At 39.8% G+C, this 14,734-nt stretch overlaps 1 protein-coding gene across 1 annotated transcript in view; it reads left to right on the top strand.

Annotated features, from left to right (window-relative positions):
- Nucleotides 1-10,266, top strand: part of TAGLN (transgelin) — a 114,272-nt gene extending 104,006 nt beyond the window's left edge. Inside the window, exon 5 of the mRNA XM_044080962.1 lies at nucleotides 9,555-10,266. Within this exon, the coding sequence (XP_043936897.1) occupies nucleotides 9,555-9,696 (142 nt within the window). The 3' untranslated portion in view covers nucleotides 9,697-10,266. The remainder of the gene's footprint in view (nucleotides 1-9,554) is intronic.
- Nucleotides 10,267-14,734: the final 4,468 nt, after the last annotated feature.

Raw genomic sequence — 14,734 nt, 5'->3', positions numbered from 1 at the left:
TATCACATCCCATCAGATGTATAACTGGCAGAAATTTCATTATAAAAATCATAGGAATGCTGTTAATTCCCACTGTCAGAGTTGGTGTACAAAAAGGTTACTTTAAGGGATACTTCTTTTTTCTGTATGCATAAAATCCTGCTCTGGGGCCTGCCTTGTTCCAACGTAACTATGTCTGGAAATTCTATTGATTTTAGAATATTACCCTACTAAATGATGGTTTTTTGGGTGAGAGTTCAACTCAGCTGTTTAACTCAGTGATGCTCAGCTCAGTCATCAATGTTACTACTGAAAAATCACTGCTTGTCCAATTCCAATTTGCAGGTCAGCAGTTATTCGGTGCCTGTTTTTTTTTTCTCTGTCTTTGTTCTAAAATCATACAACATGGAGTTAGTAGTGTAAAGTAAAGCGGGATTAACCAATGCAAAAAAATAATAGACCTTTTATAGGAGTTGCATTGGGGTGCAGCTTCAGTTTTTTTTTCATCTGGCTGAATCTCTAAAAGTTGAAACTTGGGGAGATGTGGGGAAAGCTTTTTAGCAATTATAAACATAGCTAGGAATGATAGCAGCATCCTAGGTTAAAATTTAGCTGATTTAACCCAACATCATTACCATGTGTACTCAGTGTACTAAATGAGTACACTTTGTTAGTTAACACTGAACACCCCACGGGAGTGTCAGGAGTATTGCACTACACAGAGTACTGAATGCCTAGAACTATCTGTACTAATGTCTGCAGCATTCATCTTCACAGTATGCTGAAGGATGGGACTACTTCTGTAAAAATATCTTTTACATTTGCAGGGGTAAACAGCTTTTACACTTGTGTGATGGTAGAAAGAGGCAATGTACTATCCCCTTTACATTTATTTCCCTTTCTCCAAGCCTGTAGAATGCCTTCATGGATTTCCTGTCCACACCAAACATTCTGTTAGTCCATCCATGGGTTTACAGCCCTAGTACTTCTATAGGTCAAGGAGGTTTTTAGTTCCCACAGTATGTGGCTTGTGTCCTGTCCTCCACCTTCTATTTTTTTTCCTGTTTAGGATGATCTCTTTACATTTCCCTGGTACTATATGTGTATTGGGAAGAGCTCTGGTTTCTGTGTCCTCTGGTCATGTTCTTCCTCTCCATCCTATGCACTGTTCTGACGAGATTCCTGTAGACCCCTCTTTGAAGCTTGACATCTCCCTCCTTATGCAGCCTCCTTGTACTCAGGGTCGGTTCTGCCCAGAACCTGGTACAGCAGGAGCTTTGCCTCCTTACATTTGGAATCTATCCACTGGATGATGGACCTCAACACTCAGTTTGCTATTGCAACTGCCCTGTCTTTTGCTCAGTTTCTAACGATCTAGCCTAGGTGAGATCAGTTTCTCTACATCTTTTTCTTGCTGTATTGGTGTCAGTTTCACACATCCCAGATGATATCTCAAACCAGGCTTGCTATAGCCCAAGTTTATACTTTGAATTTATCAGGACTGAGCCTTTACTACCACTTTTCTAACACTTGGTCCGCCTTTTGAAATCCTTCCTGGTGCTTCCATAGCCATCCTTCATGGCTACTGTCTTTGTGAGTGAGGGTAAACTGATGTGCACATTTCTTAAGTCTAAAGTGACAACATTTGGAGAGATGTGTACATTTTTTAATCTTTTAAGTGGGAGAGGAACTGAGTACATATTACATTTTTCTGATTACAGCTCTGCTTAAATTTCATGTAAACCTTAGTAAAACCTAAACCATACTATCTCAAACCATTAGTTTTATACCAAAAAAAAATGTAAAATAAGCACTCCTTCCAAATTAAGAATTTGCCCTTGCATATGGTTAAAGTACTTTGGAATGCAAGTTGATCACCTCCCTAATATTTTTACAAGCACACAAATGTGTTCCAAAAACCGGAGAAGAATTACGTGCCTGTTGGAGTGTCTCTAGATTTCTGCCACCAATAGCCAGGAACTGTGTTGCACAAATGTACTTCAGATGAAGTACTTCATTCCATTCATAGCTTTAGCAACATCTGACAATACTAGGTACTGTGAATTGTACAGAATAAAATATCAACTTTGTTATTTTGCCCTTGATATGATTACTTTATTTCTGTCCTAATGATGACAAAATATACTTGCTTTACAGTAATAATGATATCCTGCTGGATACATTTAGATTTTGGAAGGAATAACATGCAGACTCTGTGTCATGGTGGAATGCAGGCCTGCAGTGATCTGAGTTCATTTAGTGAGCCTGAGGAATGGGTCATTGGGATGGGAGTGAGGGAAAAGGTCAGCTTGTCATTCCTAAAGGGAGGGGGGGAGTTTGGATGTGCTGCATGGGTGCCACCTGAAGAAATTTAGATGGGAATGCAAGCAGTAGAAATGGACCGAAGATGGTCACTCTAACTGCCAAGTGGTACATTGCACTGTAACTGGAGTCATAGTATATGCGAAGACACAGTTGCACAACTGGGCTAGCAAGCAGTGCGGGGGGGGGTTGCCCTTTTTGCTCATGTAAACAATCAAGGGAAGGGAAACAGAAGCAAAAATTCCTAAACCTGCTGCATGATAGCTGTGAATCCTGGCATTTTTATCCCCCTACAATCAGCAAATGACAAGAAGAGGGAATAAGCAGGATAATGAGAGACTTAGATTTTGTGGTGGACTGTGATAAAAAAATACTAAAACCAAAAACAAAGGCATACTATGTTAGAGTAAATGTTGCATAAATATTCTAGAGCAGTGGTGGAGAACCTTTTGGGTTCGGCGTGTCAAAAATTCAGAAAATGCCTACCTTGACTCAGCTTGCGTGTCACCCCCCCAACAAAAATAAATAAGTAAAAATAAAACAGCATGACGTTCAGCGCATCAGGGATAAATCTCAACAGAATCAGGGACAAATCTAGAAATACGAGACATGGACAGTTTTAAACTACTAGTACTATTAATTCGAGACACTGACAGAAAAAAAACCTTGAATTAGTATACATTTTCTGAAATAAAATTAGTCTATAAATCTGATTGTCATTAAGTGCAAAAAGTTGCCAGTTTTAGGAGGGATTAAGAGGGACAGTTGAAAGGAATGTAAAACAGCAGACTCCTAGTAATGCAGACTACTTGCCCTTTGCAGAATTGTAATCATGAAGAGAAAACAATGGCAGCACTCCCCTTTGCAGACTCTATCAAGAAAGTATACTGAAATAGTCTTTGAGGTTCATAACTTCCTTCCTCTGCAGCAGTGGTGTTGAACTGGCTACTGGCATAAAATAATTCAATGCACTTTACACAAGCAACAAATGCAAAAGCAGTTTCTTTGGTAATTCAGGTGTTGGTGAACGCTGGTGTCACCCAAAATGTCATGGTATGTCACCTTTGACACGCGTGTCATAGGTTCGCCATCACTGTTCTAGACGTAAAGAAGTCTCAATTCTGCTGGAGCATGCTGTTCATTCAAACTGCCTTAAATCTGGCAGTCTGTGCAGTTTGCACAGGGGACTAAGGCTATGAGCTGTTAACAAGCTGCTTTCTGTTGTCCAGAGGTTGATTTCGTGAGCCTCCAAATGCCTACTATGTGACTGACCAAGTCATTTAACCAGACAGTGCTCCCTTTCTGGGTCCTAAAAAGGTCCATGTGGATCAATGCTCTGGTCTGGTTAACAAATAAAATAACAAGTAAAAATAAAAAAAATCCATATCGATAGCCTATAGACCAGATTGCTGTTGAAGAGTGCTCATCAAAGTCAACACATGGATACAGTGCATAAGTAATTGTAACTTTTAATAATATTTCTTTGAAATGTGTTTTTTAAACAAGAAATATCTTTATTGAATTGTTTTATATATATATATATATATATATATATATATATGAAAACAAAGCATACTGACATATTTTCAGCTGTAAACGTTATACATGACATATAATCTTCTATGTAGTCATTGTCCATCAAACAGTAACTAGGGCATTCAGTTCTTGCCTTCCCTTAAATTTCACTCCTTCTCCAAAACATCATTCTGCATACGTTGTTACCACAATTCCCATTTTGTCTATGTAATTTGCTCCTACCTGTTTCTAAAGATCCCACTTTCATTTTTATCACTGTTACTGTATTCACCGCTTCTAGTATGTTGGTTTAGACTTTAATTTACATTTTCTAGTAATTGCATTTTTGGCAGCAACCAGAATTAAATTCAGCGAGGCCTTACTGTGTCTAGGCAATTGTGATTCTGTATCATAGATTAAAAAAATAATTTCCTTAGTTGTATCAGTTTGTTCATCCAGTATTTCTGACAGAGTGGTCTGCAGGGAATTTTTTAAAGTCTACCAACTCATTACATTCCCAGAGCATATGTTCCCAGTTACCTCCTTCCTCCCCATCATACCTACAGTATTTGTTATCTAAACAAGGAAAAAATTCTTTGGAGTCTGCTTGGGGTATAAAAATACATATGCAAACACTTCCAAGCAAAGATACTAAGTATTTTTGGGATCCGTACATATATCTTGCCATTGTTCCTTTGTGAATTACTTATCCAGTCTCTCCAATCCTTTCTAACCTCCTCTGATTCCTATCGTTATCATGCAGTATTTTATATGCCTTACTAATTATCCTTTATTTAAAAGCAGCTTCTGTTCTAGATTCTACTAAAAATTCTACCAGTGCTAGACTTTCACTTAGGATCCCCCTATTCCTTTCGCTTTGCCCATACTGTGATATCAGTCCTTGACAGGGAAGGCAATCTGCAGCCTGCAATTTAAATTGTATTCTTGGCCTCTTCCTTTTCTGTTACCCTGCCCTGTCTACTTATTTGTTGCCAATACCTTGGTTCCATTGCCAGTTTTCCCCAGTAAATTCTATCCTTGTCTTTCCTAATTGCAGTCATCCCTATCAGAAGAATCTCCTTTCTCCAGCCCCATGTTGGCATAGTTCCTAGAGTACTTTCTGCTTCTTTATGTATATAATGTTCTGTATGGTTGTTATTTTCCTTAAAGATCTGCATCCCAAATCCCAGTCTCTCCTTGTTAATGAGCTTCTCCCTATTTCATCCTCTTCCCTTTCCACTTTGAATTATACCTTTATGTTTGTGCTGTGTATAGGAGCCTTAACTATGTTGCTCCGAAATACCCCTTCAGATCAGGGAATGCCAAACCACTTCTATAGGAAGGATTAGCTTATCCCACTTGACTCTTTCCCTCTTCCCCTCCCAGATAAAACCCTTCAACTCTTTATTAATAGTTATCCACAACATCTACTCTGGTTGATAAAAATATGCTTGACCTGTGTGTAAAACTAAAGGGACTAAAACATTTTCACTGCTTGTATCTTGCTATCCATATCCATAAAACAGAGCTTACAGTTTATCAGTTTCCGTGTTATCTTTTGTTTAGTCTCTTCCCACATATAGTTAGCTGCCAGAAAAGAATCATTTTAACCCATATTCCTAAGTGCTTCATTTTTTCATGTCCCCATAAATATGAGTGTTGCTGAACCAATTTGTGTGTCGGTACATAATTTACAGCTGTTGTGTATCCCCAAAAGACTTGAAACTGTCTCAAAATGTTCCATTTCTTAGAAATGTTTATCTGTGTGGAAGAATCCTAGCTGTAAATATTTTGACTGTGTATGTCGTTAATAGGTAATGATCTACATCCTCCCTGGCTTGGTTTTCTGGACATATTTTCTGTAACATTTAATAAAATTCACTATGACTGCATTGCAAAACAAGTGAGCTGTCTATAGCTGATAGTAAATCGGTGCAGGAAACAGGATGTGCGGTTACATGACAAGTTGATACATGTTTAAATTTCTGTTGGTGACTTTTATTTGACTCCATCATAAGGGAAACTGTGCAGAATGTTCTGTATAGATATCAAAACTGCATTTTCAAGATCAACCAAAGATTATGCATCCTCCTGTGATCTGCTTATATCAAAATGCCTCCTTGTTACAATGAAATGGTGTAAAAATACGGGCCCTTCTCATTGCCAGCACCTTCCCAAGCATTCTGATTTGCAGATTGTATAATTGCTTTTGCTTTCATTCCCTATGAGAGCCACTTTGTGGCAGACTTCACCACTTAATACTCAGTCTCTCTGTAGACAAAGTACAGTCCAACATCTTTAAAGATGTGTGCCCACTGCTTACGTTCTCTAGCCATGACTAATATAATACTCACAAGGAGCCAAACTCTCAAACTGAAATGTTAACACTTACAACTTTGAGCATTTTGCACGAAACCTGAACTAGTTCGCCCTTAGCTACTAAAATGAGTTCCAAAGTAGTTTAATGTAGAGGTGTGCGTGTGCATATGTGTGGCAATATTACATATTTTCACTGCATATTGCTGCCATTTTTTATTATAAACTCTGTTTTTCCTAGCTGTAAAGTCCACCTTGGTTAAAGTAAAATATATAGTTTGTAAGTGGCAACATTTAAGTATCAGAATTTGGGTTTTAACATGGAGGTGGCTCAGCCCAAACTTTAAATAAGTAATGTCTGCTTGAGATGGGGAAATGTGTATTATATTTGTGTGGGTTCATGTTTATCTGTATTTGATGACAAATATGTGCATAAGATACATATATATATATATATATATATATATATATATATATATATATATATATATATATATATATAAAATGTGTGTGTGTGTGTGTGTGTGAAAGAACTTCTTTTATTCATTGTTTCACAAAATGATTAGTCACCATTCCATTATTCTTTAGTACTTGATATATTCATTTCAGGATCAAGGGACGCCTGTAGCCGGTCTTGAAATATAGTGGGCATAGGGCAAAGAAACTAACCCTGGATAAGATGCCAGTCAGTCAGTCTGGAGAAAAACAGACATACACCCACTTTTCCACACCTGCACGTGTGGACATGCACACACGCAAAAGCACGTTCATACTGTCTTACAAATAGCAGCACACCTAAGAACAATTTGGAGGATCACATACACAGCAGAAACCTTTGCAGAGACAAGTAGGACATGCAGAAGGATCTGCTGCTATGTGAAGGATCTGCTGTGAGTCCTCAAAATGCCACCCTGATTTACAGATCCTCGGTATAATATTTGCAGGGCATAAGCTGCTGCAAGCCCTATTACTTGATTATTCTTAGTCCAAGATTGCAGCACCTCAGGGAAAATGCAGTTACCAAAACACAATGGGAGGCAGTGATCCCAGATAACATCAGAAACATTGTACACGAGTACAAACAAATTGCTACTACACAAAAGCAAACAATACACGAGCAGTTAGAGCTGCAACAGGGGGAAAATTGCAAACTGATTTTTCAAAGGTAGTTTAATTATCATTAAAAATATACAGCTGAACAGACCGTATACAAGTTGTCTATTAAGCAAAAACTAATTGATAGCTTGTAAACTGTCAGGCTTTTTTACAGTGTCTGCACCCCCCCTGTAGGTTGACACTTTAGGCAGTTGCTCCATTCACTGTACCTTTGCAATGTAGTGTAAGCAGCTACCACCTTGAGTTGATAAACTAGAGCACCTGTGGTATGACCAATTTCATGTCGATCAACAATATGAAAGGCCATGTAGACTTCCTGCAGAAGGCACCACAGCTAGGAACCAAATCAGAGACGCAGGTACTATGAGGTAGTATCCTTAATCACTGTGCCACTGTGTCACTAAAATGTGGCCTGTTACGATTCATTTAAAATGATAGACATCAAAGTTATAACAGAGAGTTACACTTATCCAGCACATAAGGAACATTTCTCTGTCAAAGCTGTTTCTAGAAAATAATGAAACTAATTGCAGTACACAGTCATGAGGGATGAAAATTGCAGCACCTTAAAGTTTAAAGGCTTAAACCCAGAGGTGCTGGATTGGAGCTGTATACATTATCTGATTTATTTCTACTTGAAGGTCATGATAAAACTGAATTAGTAGATTGCTTGCAGAGAAACTGTGGAGACAGGGATAGTGAAATATCTGGTAGTGACATTCAGTCCTAAATGCAAACGTGTAACATTATGTGAACTGGCTGTGGCAAAACCCAGCTGGATATCGGCTTATACAGTGAGGAGTGGATGGGCTTTAGGGAAGAATGCCACAAGTGCTTGCATATCCATATGTGGGCTACTCTCTGTAGTCCTGTAAGTCCTACACACACACATATATACATACACACTGTGTGTGTGTGCATGTGTATCTACACACACTCTCACAAACACATATCTGTAGTGTATTTATATGTATATCTTTGTTTGCTAGCTGTATTCCTATGCAAGGTGGACATAATGCTTATCTAAAACTAACAACTTTCCATGTTATGATGGCTTTTTTTCTTGGATGAGTGCAGACTTTGAATGTCAGTAATTCAGTGTAATTTCAAAATGCAATTTTCGCAGTACTTTCTCATTCTTATCTAAACCAAATTGCATTTTTTCACCATAGCAGATTTGTAATACCTCACCATCTTATGCCTGCCAGTCATCAGCTCCCTTATCTTCCTGTTACCCAGATAGTAATCACAAGGTTTTTGCTGAGTACTTTAATTCAGTGTCTCCACATGGCAGTGTGATGTGAGCGCATCTGCAACACTGGCCCACTGAGATGCACATGCCTGATCGTGGCTACAGTGCATATACATGGGACTAGGTTGGTACAGGAGTATAGTTCCTTTGCAGTGCCTTGCAGTGACAACCACTTGATACCTGTTGCAGTAGACCAGGCTTCCTCACTCTCCCCAGAATGGTGGGTTAGTTTTCTGGCTCATTCCAACCATCCCACGTCAGCTTCACAAATTTTGCTAGTTAATCCAGGGTCATATGGGTCACTGTCAGGATTCAAGTCTTCTGCATCATGAAACCAGCCCACTCCAGGAGGATACATAACCTTCTTCTTATATGTGAATGTTTTTACTATCTGTTTTCAAGTTATAATACTTATATTTTGATTTTATGGCATTAAGCCACTGAAGTGTTTTTAGTTGTGATACCAAATTTATCTGGTAAATGCAGCCTCATATCTAAGACAGCATTCAGTATTTTCTCCTCATATTTAAGCTCTTGTCAGAGGGGTTTGATAGTACCGTATGTTCTTGCTGCTTTAGTTTCTGATGGTATGGCATGAAGTGAGTATGTTGAGATTTTTTGAATACTGCATAGTGTCACAGTCACAGTTGTATAGCAGAATTTTCTACTAAAGACAGTCACTTCTGTATAACAGTGGTAAGTGAAAAGAAATATTTTACTGATGAAAAATAATTTATTCTTAATAAAAATATTTAACATTGCATACATAAGCATTCAGCACTTTCCTTCTGAATGGACAGTGATGTAACAAACATGTGGTCATCATAAAGTTGTGACAGGAAAACAGCAGTTGTGAGTGTGTATTTTCATTGCACTTTATTCATTACTGATTCCACCTCTGCACTGTAGCTATTATTTGGAACCCCTCATGTGTACATGTACCATCTTCATTTACACATACTTGCAAACCTCTGTTTTTCACAGTTACTGCATTCCTTTATCAGTGAAAGACAGCATTCAGTATTGTCACATTTCTTTTCCTTTTGCATTACAGGAAGGCTCAGGAAAACAGGCGTGACTTCAGTGATGAACAGCTGCAAGAGGGAAAGAATGTGATTGGCTTACAGATGGGCACCAATAGGGGAGCTTCACAGGCTGGAATGACTGGCTATGGACGACCAAGACAGATCATGTGAAAACTACTATATTCAGTCATTTAAAACTGAAAACTAATTCCTTATAGTTTCTTTTCATATCTCCAAGTTATGAAAGCTAGGCACACAGTACAACTGATAAAATAACCCACAGAATACAGCAGCAGAAAGTGTACTATTAAGTATGTTATGATTATGTTGGTTATTTATTATGTGAAACACCGCAGTCTTAGATCATTTCAAAGTGTTGTGGTTTATGTTTAGAAAATGAAAGGGGAAAATTGCATCAGTCTTCACACAATCAGTATTGTAAAATGTTTGTTCAGGTTTTCTTTTTTTTTTTTTTTTTTTTAACACGGTTAAGAATTAGTTGGTTAAGTGTACCATCCCTGAGATATAGTTTTGTCAGTTGCAAACTTCCTAAAAAATGATAACATTTTATAAGAACATTTTCAGATGTAGAAAAGCAAGTCATCCTTAGTAAAGCTAGATTCTGACTTCGCTTCTTCATAATTGTATATTTTTTGTAAAAATCAAGAGGTTAAACTAAAGCCCTACAGTTTGTAAGTTTGTATTTTTTGACAAAATAAAGGATTCAGTCTTGCAACAGCATTCCTGTAGAGTCCTTCTGATTTTTGATGTTCATAAATGTTCAAATCTTAATACACAAAACTGAGTCAATACTTGGAATGCTAATCTTGTTGTTGTTGTTGTGTCTTTTGGCTTATCCCGGTTAGGGGTCGCCATAGCGGAACTCCAGTCCGCTAATGTTTGGTAGTATATTTTTTACGTGCCGAGTTACCAACCCTGACACACAACCTTCAACGAAGGCATGCCCATTCACGCATGCCTCCACACAGAAGACGCTCTAGCTGAGAATTGAACGGGACAACGTCTTGCTGTGAGGTGACAATGCTACCGCAGCACCACTACCGTGGGTACAAATCTATAGAGCTATATTTGTAGTTATAACTTTAGGTGAAGGCTGTATTCTTTGAATATGCTACTGTTCTAATCAACATCTCTCTAAGCTGGTGTGTGTGTGTGTGTTATCTATCTGTATGTGCATGCTCAAATGAATCTATCCCCTTTCGTGTTTGATTGGCCTTACCTATCCAATGGTCAGATGTTCTTCATGTTGTACTGTTGCAGTCATCACATTTGGGTTATCTGCTTGCAGTAGTCCTCAGTTGGCCTGATTATCAAAGTCTTGGGTCCTGCGTCGGTTGCTGTCTCATCTTCCGTGACGTCAGGTAGTCAGGGGTATAAAGCATGCAGCCAATGCCATTACATCAGTCTTTCTTGCCGTGCGGTGCCCGAAGCAGAAGCAGTTCGCAAGTTCTGGTCGGCCGACTCCTGAAATTTTTGTTTTCGAGTTTCAGAACCAAAGTCTTCAACTAAAGCTAAGTACCCCATTGGGAAAACATTTTCTTGCTCTAAACCGATGTCAGTAAAAGTCAATAATTGTATTTCTTGTGGAAAGCAAATACCTCATAAAGATTTTCATTCATACTGTATTCCTTGCCTAGGCCCTGACCATGACGTACCTCGTTGTCGGTTTTGTGCCTTATTTAAACCACAAACTATTCGTAGTCAGTACATTTTCGCTTCTAAATAATTTGGTACTCGGTTCAATTATCCAGATATGTCTTCGGTAAGCCACCAAAGACGGACAGAGACAGGCTGCCTAGGTCCAAAGCTGCCAATGACGCTTCTCCTAAGCTAGTCGCCAGTTCACCGGTACTCAGTGAGGCGCTTTTGCAGCCCCTGATACCCGCTACTTAAGATTTGCAGGACCCATTTGGAGTCCGGTATGCTGCAAGATGCTTCAACTGTGGAACCTGTGGATGTCTGTACCTTTCTCTTTTGGTGAAACCCTGCATACTCTTAGGGAGCATTTTCACTGAGAGCCAGGATTACTCTGATTCTAAAAAGAGGCTTAGAGATTTCTTACTCCTGCCCCAACACAGGCCTTTAGCTATCCCTCCTGTGCTGGACATTGTTGACGATGCCTTTTCGGAATCTAGCTTGGCCCCTGACTCTTTTCCTCCTGCTCCCAAAAAAACTAATATATATTACAGGGTTATTGATTCTCACAAGTTCCTTTTTAAAAATCGTACTGCGGATCCTGAGACCCTTTCACAGGGACCCAAGGGCATTAAGGCTACTACTGCTAAAAATCCTACCCCCTCGGATAGAGATTCCAGGGCCCTGGATAGATGGGGTAAGAAGGTATACACCTCTGCAACCTTGGCTATCAGGGCCTTAAATTGCCAGTTTCATACGTTAAAGTATCAGCAGCATATTATTGGATTGCTTAAACAGAAAATTATATTGATTCCTGATTGTGCTGAAAATAAGGATTTACAGGATTTAATGCATTCTGCTGAACAGGTTGGAAAACATACCTTGCAATGTAGCTTTGATTCACTAGAGGCATCTTACAGGGCTGCTGTCACCGGATCTGTACTTAGAAGGCATGCTTGGCTTAAGAAGCAATCTTTGCCAGATCATGCTAAAATTAAATTGCTGGATGCTCCCTTAAATCAGGACCACCTGTTTGGTGACAAAGCAGAAGAAGCTCTTAAAAAGATGAAGGAAAAAGCTAAAGCTATGCAAACTGTTAAATATATCTTACAAGTGCAGCCTTCTAGATTTAGTAGGCATTGACCCTCAAAAAATTGGTCCTTTCCTGCCTCTTCCAGGCCTTCTCAGTTCAAACCCAGAACCAGCAGAACACTCAGGCTTCAGTCCCAGGGTACGCACAGGATTAATCAGTGGGGGGCTTCCACTTCCAAATCAGGGAGTAGTAAGACCCCCCCCTATGGTAAGCTGTCTCAATAACTTAACTTTAAAACTTCCAAGCACTTCTCAACTAACTGCTCCTTTAGGGGGAAAAATTGCTCTGCAAGCAAAAAAACTGGGAACTTATCCAGGACAAATGGGTTTTTAAACATAGTTTCCCAAGGATACAGATTTCACTTCCACACGTTACCAACCCCAAACAGTTGGCCAGATCTACCCCCAAAACAGTGGGCAGAGGCTCAAAAGTAAGTACTCTCTCTTAAGATTAAAAGCTATTCAGACTGTACCAGAAGAGGAAAAGGGACAAGGTTTCTACTCAAGACATTTCTTGGTACCCAGAAAAGACAACTCATGGCATCCTATCCTGGACCTGTCTATCCTAAACACCTTTTTGGTGATTCCAAAATTCAAGATGCTAACTCTTCACCAGTTGCTTCCCATGATAGGCAGAGATGCCTGGTTGGCAACACTGGATTTAAAGGAAGCCTACCTGCACATCCCAATCAGGGAATCTTGCAGAAAATACCTACACTTCAAAGCAGGCTGCATGCACTATCAGGTCTCTGCACTGCCCTTTGGCTTGTCTACCGCACCCAGGGTATTCACAAAGTGCCTAGCTCTAGTCATTGCATTTTGCAGGCAAAGAAATATTCAAATATGCCCATACCTGGACGATTGTCTAATTCAGGCAGAAAGTCAGGACATACTTCTGAATAGTCTAGCATTTGTACAAAAGGTGTTAACTTGTCTGGGGTACACCATAAATGAAAATAAATCACATCTGGTACCCTGCCAATGAATTATATTCCTGGGAGCAAGCCTTAACACAACTTCCCAGATGGCTTTCCTCATGCCAGAGAAGCAAATTTATTTAACAACTTACTTCAAAATAGTGGCCACAAAAACCCGGCTATCTGCAAGACAAATACTGCAAACCTTGGGGTTCATGGCCTCGTGCATTCTACTAATTCCATATGCAAGACTGCATATGAGGAAACTACAATGGTATCTAAAAAGCCTATGGTGTCAACATTCTCAAGACCTAGAAGCAATGATTCCTATCATACCTTGCCTATGGTTAGAATTCCTTTGGTGGGCAGAGGCCTGCCACCAAAACAAGGGACTACCATTCACTCTACCCCCTGCCGCCCAAACCCTAACAACAGACGCATCAGACTATGCATGGGGGGCCTCACCTGGCAGGGAAGTGCATTTAGGGCAAATGGAACCCAAGTCAAATGCACCTGCATATCAATCAAAAAGAAATGTTAGCGTACAGAATGCTCTGACAGCCTTCAAGGACCACATTCTTCCCGGACAATTAATGGTAAAGACGGACAACACCACTGTTATGTGGTACATAAACAAGCAGGGGGTGCCCATTCTTACCCCCTCTGCAGACTAGCCATGGCTCTGGAATGCAGCCTTGAGCTACCAAGTGCATCTACAGGCTTGATTCCTGCCAGGAAAACTAAATACACTGGCAGACGAACTAAGCAGATATCTCATGTACCTACATGAGTGGAAACTGGAACCAAAGATTTTCAACATGTTGATCAACAGTTGGGGGATCCCAGATATAGACCTGTTTGCCTCCCCCCAGAACTACCAATTGGACAAATTCTGCACAAGGACTCCCCACAAACAAGCTTTGAAAGTGGATGCTCTGTCCTTCAGCTGGAAAAAATCTTTCAGTTTATGCCTTTCCTCCTCTGCCTCTCTTCTTCAAAGTACTACTAAAGGTCAAACAGGACAAACCAAGGATGGTAGTGATTGCACCAGATTGGCCACGCCAACACTGGTACCCACTCTTGCGCAGTGTCACAGCTTGCCCCATGGCACCTACCTCAGACCCCTACCCTGCTGTCTCAGCAGAAGAGCCAGATTCTGCAACCCCAGCTTCAAATCCTGAACCTGGCAGCCTGGTTAATTACATAATCTCTCTGTTACCATCCCTCAGTAAACAAGAGTTGGATATCATTTTGGAGGCAAGGAGGCCTAGTACTAGAAAATCTTATACTGCAAAATGGAAAAGATTCTTTGTCTGGAACCAAACTCTAGGGATGGCCACAGCAGCGCCCAATTTACCTCAGATTCTTCAATACTTAACTGAGATGATTCACAAGGGCCTTTCCTTTTCCTCCATCAAAATTTATGCCTCAGCCATTTCAGCTTATTACAATACAGAACCACCCCTCTTTTCTCACCCACTGCTCAAGCAGTTCGTCAGAGGGTCCAAAAACCTAAGACCACCCAGGAGACCTTAATTTTGTAT

Source organism: Protopterus annectens, chromosome 8.part0, assembly GCF_019279795.1.
Source record: "Protopterus annectens isolate FY-2018-M chromosome 8.part0, PAN1.0, whole genome shotgun sequence".
Classification (NCBI taxonomy): domain Eukaryota; kingdom Metazoa; phylum Chordata; order Ceratodontiformes; family Protopteridae; genus Protopterus; species Protopterus annectens.
Note: the sequence above shows the minus strand (reverse complement) of the source record. Positions and strands in the feature narration are given on the sequence as shown.